Source organism: Pholcus phalangioides, unplaced genomic scaffold (assembly GCF_987345545.1).
Source record: "Pholcus phalangioides strain wild (caught in Gottingen) unplaced genomic scaffold, Ppha-v1.0 ptg000009l_1, whole genome shotgun sequence".
Classification (NCBI taxonomy): domain Eukaryota; kingdom Metazoa; phylum Arthropoda; class Arachnida; order Araneae; family Pholcidae; genus Pholcus; species Pholcus phalangioides.
In genome coordinates, this window is record NW_028301602.1 from 43,540,885 (window position 1) to 43,559,489 (window position 18,605).

General features: G+C 33.4%; 1 protein-coding gene across 1 annotated transcript in view; it reads left to right on the plus strand.

Annotated features, from left to right (window-relative positions):
- Positions 1-219: 219 nt before the first annotated feature.
- Positions 220-18,605, plus strand: part of LOC149083122 (BAI1-associated protein 3-like) — a 251,584-nt gene continuing 233,198 nt past the window's right edge. Inside the window, exons 1-2 of the mRNA XM_089236788.1 lie at positions 220-274; positions 7,787-7,973. Of these exons, the coding sequence (XP_089092914.1) occupies positions 220-274; positions 7,787-7,973 (242 nt within the window). The remainder of the gene's footprint in view (positions 275-7,786; positions 7,974-18,605) is intronic.

The following is an 18,605-nucleotide window of genomic DNA, read 5'->3' on the forward strand; positions in this document are numbered from 1 at the left end:
GCATTTTGACGTCCGTAATTTTTCGACTTAGTTCTATGAAGTCAAAGATTTATATAAAATTTCTGATTGAAATGTTTCTCTCTCCGCGGGAAAATACTGGAAAGCACCATTTGAGATGGTTTACAAATGAATTTTTTTTCTTTATTCTAGAATCACGGCACGGGAATTTCGCAGCAAGAGACCACATAAACTCACAGCCGAGAAAAATAACCTTAATACATGCTCATTCGTTACACGAAATATCGCCTTGCAGACCCTGACAGCCTCGCAGCCAGTAATTTGTAGGCCCCTGTCAGGAAAGGCTTAGACAAGAGAGGAATTTTTGAAGTTTAAAATGAGTTGACGGTTTTTGTTTACAAAATATTTGCTCGAAAATTAATGGGCAGCAGAGAATATTCTTGTTGTTGTTGTTCCCGCAAGTAGTGTAAACAGAAGTTCTGGTTTCCCGCGTTGCTTGTTGCCGGGGGCGTCGTTACATTAGAAGGATTTTGGTTTTAATTATTTCAAGATCCGGGATTTGCGAGATAATTAGTGAAGATTCGGGGAGAAAAGCTCGATAGGAGAGATCCATCTTAATGAAGCATCATACTTTGTATGCGCTGCAACGCGATGCAAATTATTCCCTGTCAGAGAGCGTGTTTCTCTCCGCGCTCTGACTTGGTTCAACGTTCGGTACATTTCGTGTTGCATCAACGGAAATTATTTCGATATTTTTGTTTCAAAGGCTGATATAAAAATAAAATACAGTCAAACTTGGTTATAATGACAAATCAGCTATAACGTCGATAATTGGCGATCCCAGCACATTCTTATGGAGAATATAATGTTATCAAGTTTTGCTTATAATATTGATGAAAACGAACGACCTCGCTTAAAACGACACTTTTGTGTGTGTGTCTCTCTCTCTTTGCTTCCGTTTGCTAAGAAATTCCTATAAAAATATCGCGTTTTTTTAAACGAAGTTCCCTTGCTGACCTGTCTTTCCTGTGAAGCCAACTAAAACAAACTTCCACTTTTCTAAGTGTAATATTCATTGATATATTTGATTTCAAAACTCGGGGGAAATTTGGGAAAAGAACAGGAGAAACTAACGGGCAATGCTTCTTTCCCCGATTTTTGCTGTTCTTTGCCACTTTCCTCCGGTTTTTTAATACAAATATCTCAGCTGATATTGCACTTAGAACCATTATTTCTTTTCTTTTAATGTCTGGGAGAAATGCACTGACTTAAAGAAATGTGGAAGTTTTGAGTTAGAAATATTGTGAATATGAACTTTGGGGCTTTCGTTAGAGAGCAGCACTTGAAGTTAACTTTCAGGGTTTTTTAAACTGGCTTTCAGGAGAAAATGCGTCCGGGAAAAGTGTGATTTATTTCATAAAATTTAGCAATAAAATTCTGGAAAAAAATCGTATGTTAATATGAATATACCCTGCATTATTTTGGATGAAAAAAAATTGAACAAATGAATTATTTCAAACCTAACCATAATAAAATAACTTTAACTTTAACATTTATGAATTTCGTGGCATTTATTATTTTATATTACTCACATTTGAATTGTCCTGGGAAACGTCAACCTTGGTTGTAACGATGAAATTCGAAGGAATCCTTGGTGTCGTTGTAACCGAGTTTGACTGTATATAGTTACAAAGGGCGCGGTAGCCCGGTCGATAAGATGCTCGCCTAAAGTACCAAAGGATGTTTAGAGGTGTCGCGAGTTCGATACCCGGTTCGTCCTTGTCAGAAAACTTTCCTGACACAGGGGTACAACAAAAAACGGCGACTTGACCGCAGCAAAAAATTGATACTGCAGGGAGTCCCCCATCGAGGGGTTAGCGCACCAACCTCTCGATGAGTATAAAAAACAAGCCTGCCGTTCGGAATCGGCAATAAATTGTAGGTCCCGGTCTAATTAGCCCTCGTATGCAGAAAATGACCGTGGTGCGACAAAAATGATCAAATGATATAGTTACAAAAATGAAATCGCAAAAACGTTTGTTTCGTTTCATGAAGAAATTGCATAAAATGTCAGTATAATCAGTGTTTTTATTCCATTTTTGGTGTCTTTAATAATCAAGGAAACCAAAACTTGAGACAAATAGGAAATAGGTGGTATTACTAAAAATAAGTACTACGTAGTATAAGTATACGTAGTTTTCTCATTTTAAGAAGAAAGTTTGGGGGAAAAAAACATTTGTGCTTTTTTCTGCTGAACGGGGGAGAAGAAAAAGAATACAAAATAAAGTAAAAAAAATTGTGCATCAAATCTCTCGAAAAATATGTTCAAGTTACAGTTAAATCTTTTTATAATCTTTTCCTGTGATAAAGTTTTCTTTTCAAGAATTTTCACACTCTACTTGTTTTCAATTTTTTTTTTTCATTCTGGAATTCCACTTACAAAACAAAACAACCGTACAGATAGGCCTTGGGGGCCATGTTCGAATCCCAAAGTTAACAATCCAATGTCATAAATCGAATAACTTGGTACTGTCTGTTATGTTAATGGTTTTCACAATTGAATAAACATACTTACCTTTAAACAAATGATGACACGAGTGTATCTAAATAACAAACACGAAAATATACGTACAAAATAAAAATCACATAGAAAAGATTCGATATCGGTTTTTCTCACGGGAAAAAAATGTACAGATTATCTTTTAGAGGCTGTTTCTATCTTCCTCCTTGGAACTTGATCCTTAAAATTTTAGCGATCGTTATGTTTGTCGCTTCAGTTTTATTTTATATATTTTTTATCACGCAAAAATCTAGCACTTATTAAGCTGTGTCAGTCCGCCTTTACAGCAAGAAAACCACGGGATGGAAGCTTGTTAAGAAACAACCCGATGCTCAAACAGCAAAATAAAACGGATAGCAAAAATATCGGATGTATTTCTTGGAATTCTTGAAATTTTTATATGATTTATTTGTACTTGTGTGCTTTTTCTTTAGCATTCCTTCGATATAGTCTCAAAATTTTATTTCATATATTTCAACAATATACTGTATAATATATGTGGTTGGGCATTTTTAAAAAATTATGACTATATAAGTGCGATCATAAAGATTGCCAAAGAGAAGGGAAAAAAAGCAATAATAAACATCATAAAAGAAAAAATAGCGATAATAAAGATTAAAATAAAATAAAAATAACAATAATAAAGATCATGAAAGCAAAAAAAGAGCAATAAGCAAGATCACAAAGGGAAAAAGAATAGCAATAATAAAGATCATAAAAGACTAGGGAAGATATATAATAAGAATATAAGAAGGGAAGAGATATAAAGATCATAAAATAAAAAAAGAAGAGTGATTAATGAAGACTACCGAGATCTTTATTATATCGTACGGATTATCTTTCATTTAAATAAAACGAGAAATTTTATGTGTGAAGTTTTTATATGAGTTACCAGATTTCAATCTCATGAAGTACCCAAGACTATACTTTGTTAACTATATTCAATGACTATATTTCCTCAAAACGAAAGTGGGGAAGCTACCAAATCTCGGTCAATCAATCAGCAATAAGTTTGATTACCAGACATCAGCTCAGCCATAGTGAAATCGCACCAAGGAAAAGATAGGTACGGAAACGAATGTCCGAAAGTCATTTTGGTACGAAAACTGGGACGTATGACCAGGTTAGGTAAATAAGCCTACGAATGCATTCAAATCTTGGGAATTTTAAATTGTTCATTTAAAGAAAAAACTATTATTTTTTTCCTCAGCTCAATACATCAAGGAAAGAGGCTTATTCTGGATATGATGCCGATTCAGAAATAAAAATGCACAGGTCTTCACCGTAAAAGGACCGTGAAGAGGACTGGAACCCCAGTCCTCTTCAATCCGGGCAAGCGCGCTATCCATAGCGCGCACAGTGATTCTTGACCTTTTTTTCTTTCTTTCACCCCCAATGCAATGTGACTTACCCTCCCGTATCCACTACAAAAATACAATTTTTTAACATTTTGTGCGATTTGGAAAAAAATATTCATTGAATAGTTCTTCACTTATTGAGTCCAACGCAACAACTACAAAAATTAATGTCTCTTTGACACTTCACTAAATTTTTTGACGGTTTCCTTAAGCCATGTTCACGACAGTATCGAATCTATAAGCACAACACTAATAACACGAGAAACCCGAGGCTTTGTAATTGGGTTGCTGTATTTTAGAAATATATCACATCCTTATTTGTTATGGGCATCTTTTTCTCAGCCACCTCGTTGGGCATTTTTGCTGTTCTGACCTTGTATTTGTACTAGTGTAAACAACCCGCGAAGTAGTTTATGTAACTTATGGTATTTTTTCTCAACCGAAATGGAAGACGAGTACGATAGCTAATCGAAAAAAAACTTTCACAATGAGGAATTTCGTATGACATATTTCTGCAAGTGAAAGTTAAAAGATGAGATGTCGAAATAATGGTATGATTCATATTTTTTCAATGTTGAAATCAATAAATTGATTGATTTCAGAATTAGCGAAAAATAAATAAATAAATCACTTCTTATGTATAAATCAATGAGTGGAATAATTTCGTAATTTCTGATAGAAATTATTTTTCACAATCGATAAAAAGAATAATTGCACAATTGTTGAAAGAAATGATTTCAAGTTATATTGAGAAGGAAAATAATCTCAGAATTACTAAAACAAATAATTACAGAATAACTTAAAGTGGTTTCAGATAAAATTAACCTCAGAATTAATTAATTTAATCGGTGTTTAATCGAAAACATTTTCAGAATCAGTGAAAAAATTATTTCAGAACTAATTAAAATTGATAATTAATAAAAGAACTAAATAAAAAAAGTCCCTGTTTAACAGAGGACTCCGTTGGCCCCTTCTATTAAGATATCACTAAATTACATGACGGGCTTCGTAGGAAGTTCCAATTCGGCCCGCCGTGTCTGAAAGGTGGAAGATCCCTGTCCTACGCGTGTTTTGTTTTGCTCTTACATGTATTTGGTAGAAATATACATTATATGTGGGAGAGGGGGAATAGAAAGAAAGGAGGAAAGAAAAACAATTTCACTTGATAGGGTTACAATAAAACTTAGCGATGGTGAAGACAGAGGAAAAAGAACACAGAGAACTGAATTGAATTCATTCCACTGGCGTTTGCACGAAATATTTCGTCTGTGATCGTAAAGGTGTAATGTAACCGTAGACAGTTCCCAGAAATTTTTGCCAATAATGGGTGTCTAACAGTCCTACTTAAGACGGACCGACTGGTCAGAATGATAGATTTCATTCCTCATGTTCAGGTTCGAGACCTAAATATAATCCGGATGATTTGTTCTATTTGCGACCATTTGCAAATAGCAAATTTCGAATTAATTAGTGCTAATTAATGCATTTATACTGTGCAAAAATGAAAGCCATTGAATAAATAGTAATAATTTAAGAATTTTGCCTTATTTTTCCTCCTGAAAGGAAATGCTTTCCGAACGACAAATCTTTTGTACCGATCACGTACTGTTGGATCGAAATTAGGTTTATGTCTAAACATGTCCCTTACGATATAATGGAAAGCTATTGGGAGTAGAATGAGGAAAAAATGGCTATAATAGTCACTTGAGTCGGAAGTATGTCTCAATGGAGCAAGCAGTAGATACAAAGCGGCAGAGAAGGGGGAGAAAAAAGCCGAAAAAGAAAAGTATCTCTCCTAGTATTTTCTAGTTTATTCCATATTATTTGAAGATAATTTTCTTGAAATTTCGATATTCGGTTTTCCATTGGGAAATTTTTTTAAACAATATTTTCCATATTTTTATGAAAGTCATTATAACATGACTTATAATTAGAAACATCGATATTAAAATATTCTTCTCGCTTCAATCGAAGACGTAAACTCATGAAAATAAGTATCGACCATTTGACTATTAGTCAAGTGACGATAAACGCTATCTGCATGGATATAATTAATCTGTAAGAAGTAATAATTGAACATTATTATCATCCCCCTTAAAAATATGAATGAATGAAATTTTCTAGAAAGTTTAAGAGCGATTTGTAAAACTGTTTTAGCACTAGAAATTATGACATGGAATGATAATTAGAAAAGTTTAACTCAAATCACCGAGTTCATCACAGATGTGTAGCATAGTTAATTTGTGGGTATTTCCATTCATTTTCGAATTTAAAGAACGATATTTACCGCAACGCATCGGTCATTACTGCATTTAGGAAATTTGAAGTTGGACATTGAGTGAAGTCTGATCCGTTTGAGAAACAGTATAGCGTTTTAGAATAAATACTCATAATAGTCGCAGGTTTAAAAAGAATAGATTATTCACTAGTAATAAAAGAAAGAAATAAACCTGTTCAACTTTTTTTCAATCCTGAATTGACTTCACTCATATCCAATGAATTTATCACTGGGTAGCTCTTGGCATAAAAAAAACATACAGAAAACTATGTTTTACCACTACAGTCCACGCCGCTTAATGCAATCACATCAAGACACGGGGTTCTTGATAATAATAACCGAATGATAACTATATCCGAAAGTCCCGATTGCAAGTGCCGTGACCATACATTTAGTTTTGTCGAATGGTATCGTAAACGGCTATTAGTAAAACAATTTTCTTTCATACATATTTGGTTGAAAAATGTTCAATCGTTCCCCCTTTTTTTTCCTTTGGGCTAAAATACAGCATTTTTTTAATTCAACCATTGTGAGGCATCATTCAATGCCTATTTTGAGCATTTTTAGCACTTTTTATCTGCCTATTTTAAGCATTTTTAGTTCTTTTTTTGCCTGCCTATTTTTACAATTTTTAGTGCCTTTTTTTGTTTCTAGAGTTTTTAGTGACTAAACTTCCAGTTTCTACTTGTTACATTGCCTAACTTTTAATTTTGTTTTATTCTACAAGACGATAAAATTCTTAAATATTAAAATATTTTATAAAATCTTCAATACAATATTTTTTTCTGTGCAGAGAAAAAATTTCCAGAGTTTTCTTTGAAAAGATTTGAGATAAAAGTGAAACAAGAACCAACGCGCAAGTGAACTTTTGAAATTTTCTTATAAATGAATTTTTTTTCTTTTGTAGTTGTATAAGATGCTATAGTTTTGGTATCACCTACCAGGTAGGTACCCGTCTCCGGATGTAAATTTTTACTTCGTAACCCTGACAACGCGCAGGCGCACCTGTACCTTACCACCTGGTCAACCGATCGTGTGGTTCGAAATCCATAACAATTCTGACGGCCAGGCGCACCAGTAGGAGCTGCGCCTTAAATTCCCGAGCGTGCGTGTGTATGTGTGCGTGTGTACATGTGTGTGTGTGTCCTCGTCCTGGAAAGTTAACAAGAAAAAAAAAATCCGGGATTTTTTCCTTATTTTTTATTATTATTATCATCGTCCGGGAAACAGCGAGCGCCAGTCGAGGGAAAACGGAGAGAAACCTGTTCCTTCTTGTGCCCACCTGTTGTGTTGATATTTCCAGGACAGAAAGCGGCCGCCGCGCGTCACCTTTTTATTGCTGAACCGAAAGCACAAGGAAAAGTTTGCGCCTCTAACGCTTTTCTTGGCTCAAGTTTTTCGTGTTATTATTTTATTTTTTTGCCATCTTTTCTCTTTGAATATCTCGCCGAATATTCTGTTATAATTTATTCTTAGAATTCAAAGAAAGCCCAGAGCGAGTTCTTCCTCAGAGTGAACCTCAACTTTTTTGCTATATAACGACTGCGTTTCGGTATTCCATACTGTTCCGTGGTGTTTTCGTGTAAGGTATCTTTGTTTTGGTTTTTTAAAAGTATTATTCGCGGTGAAAAGTTTCAAAACTGAGTACGGCGGCGGATTTCACTGCTGGGTCGATTCGGTCTTTCCTAGACCGGATTCGCTCCCTTTCTGTGTCTGACTATGAGAATTTCATTGGGAAACTCGTGCCCCAGGGCTTCAGAGGAGGTGGATTTGGTGGGCAAGGGTCCGGATCAATTCCCGAATCGCCGAGCCAAGCTTGGTAAGTACAAAGAGTATTCTTTTATTAATATGTGTGGGTTTTCTTTCCTCATCATAATAAAAACGAACTTTTAATGAAAACCTTTTTCGAGCTTTTTTGATGATTTTAGATCTTTAAATAAATGAAATTATTATTAGATCTGTAATAATAGTGTCAGTCGTTTTTGTTGCTTATAATGAATGATGATTTTTTTAAACTTTTTTTTTGTTTACCCTCACAAAATTATTGTAATTATTTTATTTACACTCATTGTGATATAGTAAATAAAAATAATTATTTAATATAATTATTTCACTTACTCTCTTCAGTAAAATTTTATGAAAGTCTAAGTTGTGATAGTTTCATCCCGAAATATTTTTATAGTTTTAAGGCTAAAAACTAACAATTACAAAAATTAAATGCTTGTTTTAGATAATTACTAAAGAAAAATGAAAGTTAAATTGTAGAATAGTTATGATTATTTAAAATTAAAATTAAAAATAATAATAACCAGGTTTACTAAATGGAAAAAATGGAAAAAAGCTATGTATTGCAACAAAACTACTGGTGTTGAAGTTACATTTGAAACAGCCGGGTTTTCTCGTATTCTGAAAAATTATTTATGAGATAAACTTGAAATATGGTAGTAACGAGTGAAATTCTGGCAGTTGTCAGACATTTTCGAACAATTTATGTCTTTTTTCGATTCAGACCACGATGACGTTTTTTAAAATAATAAACAGCAAAAGATATATAGAATTTTTTTTGAAATTATGAAAAAGTTCAAAAATATTAAAATACATACAATAATGTAAAGATATCAAATGCAAAAAAGTTTTTGTCACGATATGGTGTAAATCGACCTAATGTCGGGCTTCCAATGGTTAATAAAAAACTCATTGATTAAGTATAATTTTTATCTCTTTTTTTAAAAAAAAAAAGGTAAATGATCCGACTCTATCAATTTTTCCTCAACTTTTTTTTATTCAACTTTTAAGTAACAATGTATTAATATAAGTTGTTAAGTATTGTAAACACCCGTTTTAAAATTTTAAAATTATTCACTTATATCATGCTATAGATAAATAGATAAATATTCACAAATGAAGCAAATTTTTCGATTGGGTATGTACATTGACGAACTTTCTTGATACTTATAATTCACTATCTATAGTTTATAAAGTACATAAACTATAGTTTGTAAATTTATTAATACCATGATTATGATACGAGAGATTATAAATGCGTAGGCTATATACATATAGCATATTTGACGTGTGTGTTCAAAATGCTCAATATTTCTTGAGTCGGCTTTCCCACCTCTAATGCCAATTATAAACTAGAAAAAATTTTGAATTTTATGAAAAATTAAGTAAATAAATTGTAATAAAACGATAAACAAATCATCAAGTTTTATCATTTTAAAGTGGAAACAGGATTAGCATAAATATTTCATTTTTATATGGTCAAAAATTATTACATTAAGATACACAATATAATTAAATACGTTATTAGATACATATAATTACAAATGTTTTCCATTTTTCACTATCACAAATTAAACTAGTGAATTCGAAACTATTTTGAACACTGATTTAAATGCTCATTTTTGCTGTAGGTTTTCGTTGAATTAGCAATTTTTCAAACATTAAATATAATTTATGTAAGAAATTGAACTGAATTTCCGAACTTCAATCCATACGTATCTATTTCTGGATTATATGTATTTTACAAAAGCATACTCGAATAATAAAAAAAAATCCGCAATAGTTTTGGGAAATTTTTAGAAAACTTTCAAAAAATGTATTCATAAAATTACATGCGATCTTTTATGTCAACACTCCCGGAATTAACTTAATTGTTGAAAAATGTTCACAACGTGTAATTAATAAATTCAATAAAATTGTTTTGCTTTTATTTTTTAACGCTAACTTTGTAATATTGGATTATGCAACTTATAAGTTTCCTTATATAATAAGTATTCATTATATTATAAATATATTTTCACATGAGAATGGCTGTTGACATTTTGCCAAGAAATAGTTTTTCAATTTAATATCGCTCTCTCTAATCTCATTTATTATTTTTTGTTCTCTCGATTTGATAATAATGAATGTGAAATAAATCAAACTTGATAAATGTAGTTACGATGTCGATTACAGAAATTCTAGGCTCTGATAACATGTTTCTTATGTTGAAGAAATATATTTTTAATAACACAAAACACGTAAACACATTAACGTTATCGCGTTCGGTCATGTTCTTAATAATGAGATTGCATCGTGATTTTCTTGAGTATATTTTTCTTCTTGTTTTCAGTATTAATTTGTGAGAAAAGGGAAATTTAATAACAAACTTTGAAAATTGTCGAAGGAATTCGATAACCATCAGAATTTATATTAGGAAAAATTAGTTTTTTGAAGGGATTATGTAGAAATTTATTCAAGTATTCTTAACGTAATTCATACAAGATTATTCAAATGCACAATTTTTCACATTTTAAGAAGACTTGTAACCAGGTTTCTCTAGTTCCAGTGTCATATATTTCCATTTTTCATTTCACATAAAGTTTGTCTCGCAATTTATACGTTTAAAATTATTCTGTGTGTATATTCTCTATACAATCTTCAGTTTTAGAACGATCTTCGCCAAATTTTGCATATATATACAAAACAGGGCCCTAGGTGAACGATAGGCTATTTCAAAAGTTTGTCAGAGCTGGGGAAATTCCCAAAATTGCAAAAAACTGTCGGGCAACAATGGTTCATGGGACTCACCAATGACTTTTAGAATGTTTACTTTGGTTACCGTGGTTTGTAAACAATGCTTTTCATACATGTCTATTCCTTTACAATGGTTTGTCGCTTCTTCAAGATCTCAGTATATGGGGGGAAAACCCGGACATATTATAGCTAGTATAAGTACATTTCTCATAGTTGAGTATTCAAATTGGCGATTGAAAAATATGTAGACTTGGCATATATCCTAAACCATACGTTCTGATTTCAGGGATTCATTCCGATTTTTCATACAAGGCGTCTTCACTTATGATATTCGTTATTTGAAGGTTGTCCTTGTTGCACATATAAATCTAAACTCCTTAAATGCATGATTTTTTTTCGAACTAATAATTTGTTTTTTTGTAGTTAATGGCAAGGGATTAGAAAGTCTGAAAAATCATTAAAAAACTTATTTTAAATTGTATTGCTCATACAGAGCCTTAAAGAGGACATACAGAGCCTCAAAAATCGCTCAGAAAATAAATGCATTGAAGTAATATTGCTTTACAAGTATATCTACTTTTTTTGAGTCAAACCTATGATAAGAAAAAAAATAGGTTTGAAAACTGCAAGGTGAAAAAAAAGAGATGTAAACAAAACATTTTTTGACAAATTAGCGAAATGACAGACACATGCTTTTCTGCAACAAACAACGAATCGGCAAATTCTTGGCTACCAGAAAATTCGAAACATAAAATGGGAGGAATACTACTACATCTTAAATGCAAAGGCTTTTCTGAATTTTGGTCTTTAGACTGGCTGCATTAATGAACGTTTAAAGAACCCTTTGCACATATGCAAAGCTATGCATTGAGGGTAAAAATCACCGATTCAACTCTATTCAGAGAATGATATCAAGCTCGCAGATTATTCAGATAAAATATTGCGGGACCAAAAAACTCCGTTACCAATATTTTTGAAGTGAAGCTTCCATAGCGACATAACAGTGAAAGCGACACAAGAGTGAATTTCTATGAGGGAAAGGAAAAATTCATCATAAAACTGGGACGCTTTTTTCCCCCCCTCTAACTGACTGTGTATCAGAGAAACAGATGGTTTGTGGTGGTGGTGGTGGTGGGGGGATTTGAATAGAGCTTCACCCGTGTAAATAATGTTGGGGGGAGGTTGGTTGGGTAGTTTGTGTCGGATAAAGACAGTTTATTACATTTCCCTATTCCCCGTGACACCACATCCTCCCTCGGCCAAACGAGAGTATATTTGGCACTCGAACGCAAGTTTTGTGACGTCACAGTACCAGCTCCTAATTGGCTGCGCTGTCTTAACACAATTTCTTTTAATTTGAATAAATTTTTATTCAATTGCATAGATGTCGGCTTATTTTATCATGCGTGCAGGCTGTTTTTAATACATTTTTAAACTTTATTTGACACAATTTATATTATATTGACACATTTATAGTAATTACAATTTTTCGAAAATTCATGAGTTTAGTCATGTCAAACCTAGGAGTTTCTCTTCTTTCATGCAGATTTTTGAATTCTAAGTAAAATTCTTTCTAATTATAGCATCTGCTCGATTGAAAATTTTTATCGATTCAAGTGAATAAATATGCATTTTTCATTTTTCTTAGTTCGATATAACGGGTACGGCTTATAACTAGGATCTCGTTATAACGAGCGAGCGATTTGTGAGTGATTGTCAGAGAGCTAATGTTACAAATACAAGAAATATTCGGTTATAGCGAATTGGAAATCATGATACTGCTGTACTATCCGTGAAATTCCCCCCAAAAAACTTTTTTTATCTCTTCCTTCAAGAATTGGTCTAAAAGGATGAATTGTTATCACATATCATCGCAAACGCTCCTCGTAAACATTACTGTGAGGTACTTCACTTCCATATGTAATGATTTCATTCAAATTTAGCCTCTCCTAGTGATTAAGAGACCACGGTTATTGCCAGTGCTGCTTATTCGATTGAGAATTACTGTTAAGAGCCGTTTCCGATTTTGTGCCTCGCTTTATTGTACTGAAGAATGTGTATATGTTACGGTAAATCCAGTTATTATACATGAAACTAATCCAGTTATTATACATTATAACTGGTCATTATGTATAAGCGTCAAGCAATTGGGTAAGTTTGATAAATTTCCTCTGAATTTATCACTTTTACCGGTGATTATGAATAATACACAAGCATTTCGTAGTTGGGAAACATGATAAATAGCACTATATGATATACTTAACATACAATGATGATGCATACATGTATTATACCATTATATCGGGAAACGATCATAAAATTTGTTATCGTCATATCGGAGTCGTATATAATGACATACAAGACGCATTTTGAATTTTTTTTTGAATTATCGAATTCACCAATTACACTCACTTATTATGCATAATCACAGATAAACATAATAGGTGTTTCTTTGCGCGTGTGAAACGTTTAATTTCGTGATTGGTCCATCCGGAACCTTTATCCGAATCACGGCTGATTAATGGAAATTAGTTTTGAATTGATATTGAAAACATTGTTCGCATGGTTCATTATGCTCATAAACCGAGATTCCACCAACGATTTATTAATAGGAATGTCCGGGATATCCTGCAACAAATTAGTAGCAATTAAGATACCCTCAGGACTAATTTTGATCTATATTTTGTCGAAGGCCCGCTTCCCGCGTTCCCCCTGTTTTTTATTTATTTATTTTTTTGTTTTGTCGTGCTATTGATTTCGATGTAATTTTATTTTTGTTTGTTGTTTTTCGATGTAGAGTTGTAGAAACAAACAAAAGAAGAAAAAAAAAGGGGGGGGGGGAGGTGAGAATATATACAATAGGCAGCCTCGTGTTGGGAGGATTGATCTCAAAACGTTGAACTTCAGGACCTGCTGTGTGCCTCTAGGGGTGGGGCAGTTACACATAATTCATAATCACAGATAAAGGCGATAACTTTCAAGCAATTATCAAATTTACCAACGACGCTTAGATATTGTGCATATTCATCGGGAAAAGTGATAAATTTTTAAAACTTACCAAGACGATTAGTAAGTATACATAATAACCTGCTATTATACATAATAAGCGATTTATCACATTTACCGTGGCACATATACGCCGTGTTGTTCGCATGAAAATTGGATACTTCGATGACTGATTGATGTTCTTGATTTTTGCAACTTTTTACGAACAAAAAAAAAGACACCGTCTCACAAATTTTCAATTTTTTGGTTTTGTATTTCCTCAGCCAAATACATGAATATGCATCGGTTATAACGGCGCAGGTTCACGATTATAAATGAGATTGGAAATTTCCGTCGAATTTCTAGAGATTAATTCCGTAAACCAATGGTTCTCAAAAGTTTTGAAGCTCGACCTTCTTCTCACCGAAAATTTTTTTATCAGATGCCTAATATCTTTACCTTTCCCTAATATAGGATGACCATATGTCCCGTTTTTTCAGGACATTCCGTTTTTTTTTTTTTTGCAGGAAATGTACTGTGCAGAAAGAAATTTTCGGAACACTTGTTTCGTTTTTTACTTTTAATGAAATTGAATATTTTTTTTAAACATCACCCAATATTTTTTTATGTACTACTTACATAAGCGTTCCTTGTGCAAGATGAAATTGTAGCGAGGTGTATGCTCCTTGACTTTCGTATACAGGGTGATTAACAAAGGCTCATCCGATTTCAAAATGATTCTACACTTAGAATTGACCAAAACAAAAATTGTTCCTAAAACGTAGATTCCCCCCCCCCCACCCCTTATGTTGTTATTTATTACTTCTCATACTGTGTTTTTAATTTTTAAGAAATTTACAATTTTGAAATTGGGTGATTCTTCCTGGGTCACCCTGTATAAGTATTAACTTGATATATTGATGATTAATGAACAAGTAGAACTACATACTACATGGAATTACATTTTATGATAGATGGTAATTAGATTCGCTGATTAAAGACATTTTTTAGTTTTAAAATATTTTTAAAATAAAAATCAATTTCTTATTTGAACGTTTTTGTTTTGGAGAATCTCTCGCCACCTCCCTAGTTCATTGACGTGACCCCTACTTAGAGAACTACTGCCGTAAATCATTAAACCAGAATGACTAATAAACTAATAAACCATCTATAACATATAGATCCCGTACTGTGTTGGCGGTAACTTTTGAATATATGACGAGTTTTTCGTAATCATCCAATATTTTAAAGATGAACGATGATTTTTTTTACTCTGCCAAAGATACATGAAATCAGTGAACTACCTGGATATTATGCCGAGGTGAAACTTCGAAAAAAAGTGTCGTTCTCCCCACCAAGAATTGTACCCAGGACCTCGTATATACACGGCAAGTGCGCTGACCATTAAGCCGGTCTTTCACTGGAAGCTACCACGAGCGAAAACAAGTCGCAGAACAAGACGCGTGTATGTGCAGAACCTCTACAGTAGTCCTGCGCATACACGCGACTTATTTTGTGACTCGTTTTCGCTTGTGGTAACGATCCCTTGGACGACTGGCCTTATACCACAGAGACAAGATCCTTTTCCCTTAAAATACGCATAGTAGCGTGACTTGCGCTGAGGAGAGACATTGCAGCCTCTCTTAACTTCCGTTAATATCTTCCAGGCGGCAATGGAGATGGATGATGACTTTTCATCATCAAAAGATACATGAAATCGATAGGCTATCTGGATATTATACCGAGTTGCATTTCAGAAAAAAGTATTGTTATCTCCACCGGGAATCGAACCCAATGCCTTGTTATGGAAGGGGGGATATATTTTTTGTTCATCTAGTAAATATTATTCTGATGATATACATTATCAAAGACTGCATTCTGGATTCAAAAAACGAGCAAGTTTGAAGATGTACGCAGAGCCGAATGCCAAGAAGTTTTGTGCCGAAAAATCTGTCTTTAGAACATTGTGTACATCATTTTGCGAGTTCATCTCGCAGAAAATTCTTATATATTCAAACGCACTAGGAAATAAATCACTCAGACGGTGGTTCAGTGTCAAGTTTCGTTTCTGCCGTAACCAATTGAATAGAGTGGTTAGGAGAAAACTTCAGGTTTATCTGACTGACACTGTGTGAACTTTGCCCACAGTGTTCCATGATGTATAGCTGTAACGTAGCCAAAATTTGAAACGTGCACGTAAAGTTTCTTAAAGTTTGTGTTACTTTCATGAAATAGATTTAAAATGATATCCACCCGCAAGAGGATATTTCATTGTTAATATCATTGCATGATAAATAACAAAATTATCAATTGCACTTATGCTGTTATGCACGTAGGACACTAAAAATATCTTTTTGAAGTGAAACTTCTATAGTGACATAACAGTGAAAGATCGACATAAGAGTGAATTTCTGTGAGGGAAAGGAAATTCATCATAAAAACTGAAACGATTTCCTTTTCTTTAAAACCCAACTTTCTTTTTCCCTCTAACTCAGTGATTCCCAACGTGGGCGTTAACGCTCCCTTGGGAGCGATGGAAAGTTTCAGAGGGGCGGTAGAAACTACGGATATAACATAGGATCCTATGGGTTAGATTGCGTTGGAGGGAGGGCGATGGCAGAAAAAAATTTCTGGAGAAGGGGGCGATGGGACAGAAAAGGTTGGGAAGCTATGCTCTAACTCAGCGGTTCTCAACCTTTATTGACCCACGGAGCCCTTTCCGGTATGTAATTTCTATGTCGGAGCCCCGGACGCCTATTTTTTATTTATTTATCAAAGTTTCTGACTTATTTTTATTATTCAAAAATATTAATAATTATTTTTTTTTCAAATTTACTGGGTTTTTTATTTTCCTCGAGCATCGGTTGAGAATCGCTGCTCTAACTGATTGTGTGATGTAGGTCCGAGAAGCAGATGGGTTGTGGTGGTGTCGGGAGGATGTCAGTGCAGGTTCGAGAGTGTAAGAAAATAAAGTTGGGTGGGAAGGGTCGGTTTGGACGGTTTGTGTCGAAAAAATACAGTTTATTAAACTTCCCTGCTCCCCGTGTGATGCCCCTCTAACGGCACACCAGAGTATATTTCGCACGCGAACGCAAGTTTTGTGAAGTCACAGTACCAGTCCCTAATTGGCTGCGCTGTCATAACAGAATTTCCTTTATTTTGAATAAATTTTTAATCAATTACATTTGATGTCGGGTTATTTTATCATGAGTGCTAGCTCTTTTTAATACATTTTTAAACTTTATTTGACATAATTTATATTATATTGGCACATTTATAATAATTACAAATTTCGAAAATTCGCGAATCCAGTCGTGTCAAACCTTGAAGTTTCACTTTTATCGCGCGGGATTCTCACGCAGTTTTTTTTTTCCTTTTCAGAACAGATATTACTAAGTATCAAAGCAATTCACTTGGTTAAATTTTCTAAAAGTTTTATTTCAAGTACCCAAGGTAACCTATAAAATGTAAAAATAAGCTAAGCACAATATATCAAAGCATTTCCGAAATTCAGAACGGCGTCGATTATTATTCAATCATCATGTTTTCCTTTTCTGTCCAAATCGGCTCCTTTGCGTTCTCACAAAGTGGCTTAATTTACTGTTATCGAAAAACTTATTATCACCGCAGCTAATTGCAGTAAGTGATATTTATGCTTTTGAGAAAGACAAGAGAATTGTAGGGGGCGGACGATACCTAAATTATTTTGTGGAAGCGATGGTGCGAGAACAATGCGCTTCTGATTCTTAATTAACTTTTAAGTAACTCTAATGGAGTGAGTTGTCTCCGCAATGAACGAGAGTTCCCTAATGTAATCATTTCTTCATCGCTGAATTGAAGCTTTGCTCTGGTAATGAAATATCATAAAGCAACACCTTTTGTGGTCTAAAATTTTGTATTCAATTCCGTGTTACTTAATTGCACATATAAAAGGAAAAGACAAATTTTTTATCAATAGAAAGAAACACAAAATTCTGAATAGTTGTTTTACCGCTTAATTTTTCCTTAGCCAATTTCACGAGTTCGAAATACCTCTCTGCGAATACTCGAAATCGGGATGCATACGGGATATCGTCAGTTATCACCAAAAAAAATGTCAAATGCAAGTGAAGTTGCCAATTACAGCCGAAAATTCATCAAATGCTATCAATATCTATAGCTAAAACTTCTGAAAAATCTCCAATGGCAGGAAATAGAGGAGTTACTGCAAGTCGCAATTTGTGAAAATGTAATTCGCAAAAAAAACAAAACCTATATATTTGACAAATATATGAGATGAATATATTTATATGAGTATAAATGTAGTTAATTATGAGAAGCTGATAGTTAAATAATCAAAATTATCACAAAATAATTTATGTCACGAAAATTACACTGGGCAACAATTTTTAACTTTTTTTTAACATGAATGATGTAAGTTTATTTAGACTAATTTTATGGTGCTGAATTCGAATATGAATGTAAAAAAGCTTCATAACGTACAGTTTTTTCGGCACGCATGATGGTATTTTTTTTTAAATACACATACATTATGAAAAATTTACATATCTCGAAAATAGAGATAATTGGCATATTCTTAATAACAAATCATAATATACTTATTACGATAGTTATTTCGTCATAACCATACATCGTTGTATATTAAGTAGCAAAATTTTTTTTCCTCATACACATACATACTGTATAATATCCATAGAGTGCACATGTATATATACAAAACAAACTTTATACTCATTTTATCCAGTATTTTATAAAAAAAAAAAAAAAAAAAATTCACTTATGTATCATGTTATCTTCTTTCTTGAAAAACCAACAGTGATCACTCATCATTGAAGGGTCGGTCCCAACTGCCTTGATTCCCTAAAAACCCCTTAATTGCAGATATGCGAATGATTTCCATGCAACGCGAGTTTTATGTGAAAACAAAATCACTCGATAGTTTCTT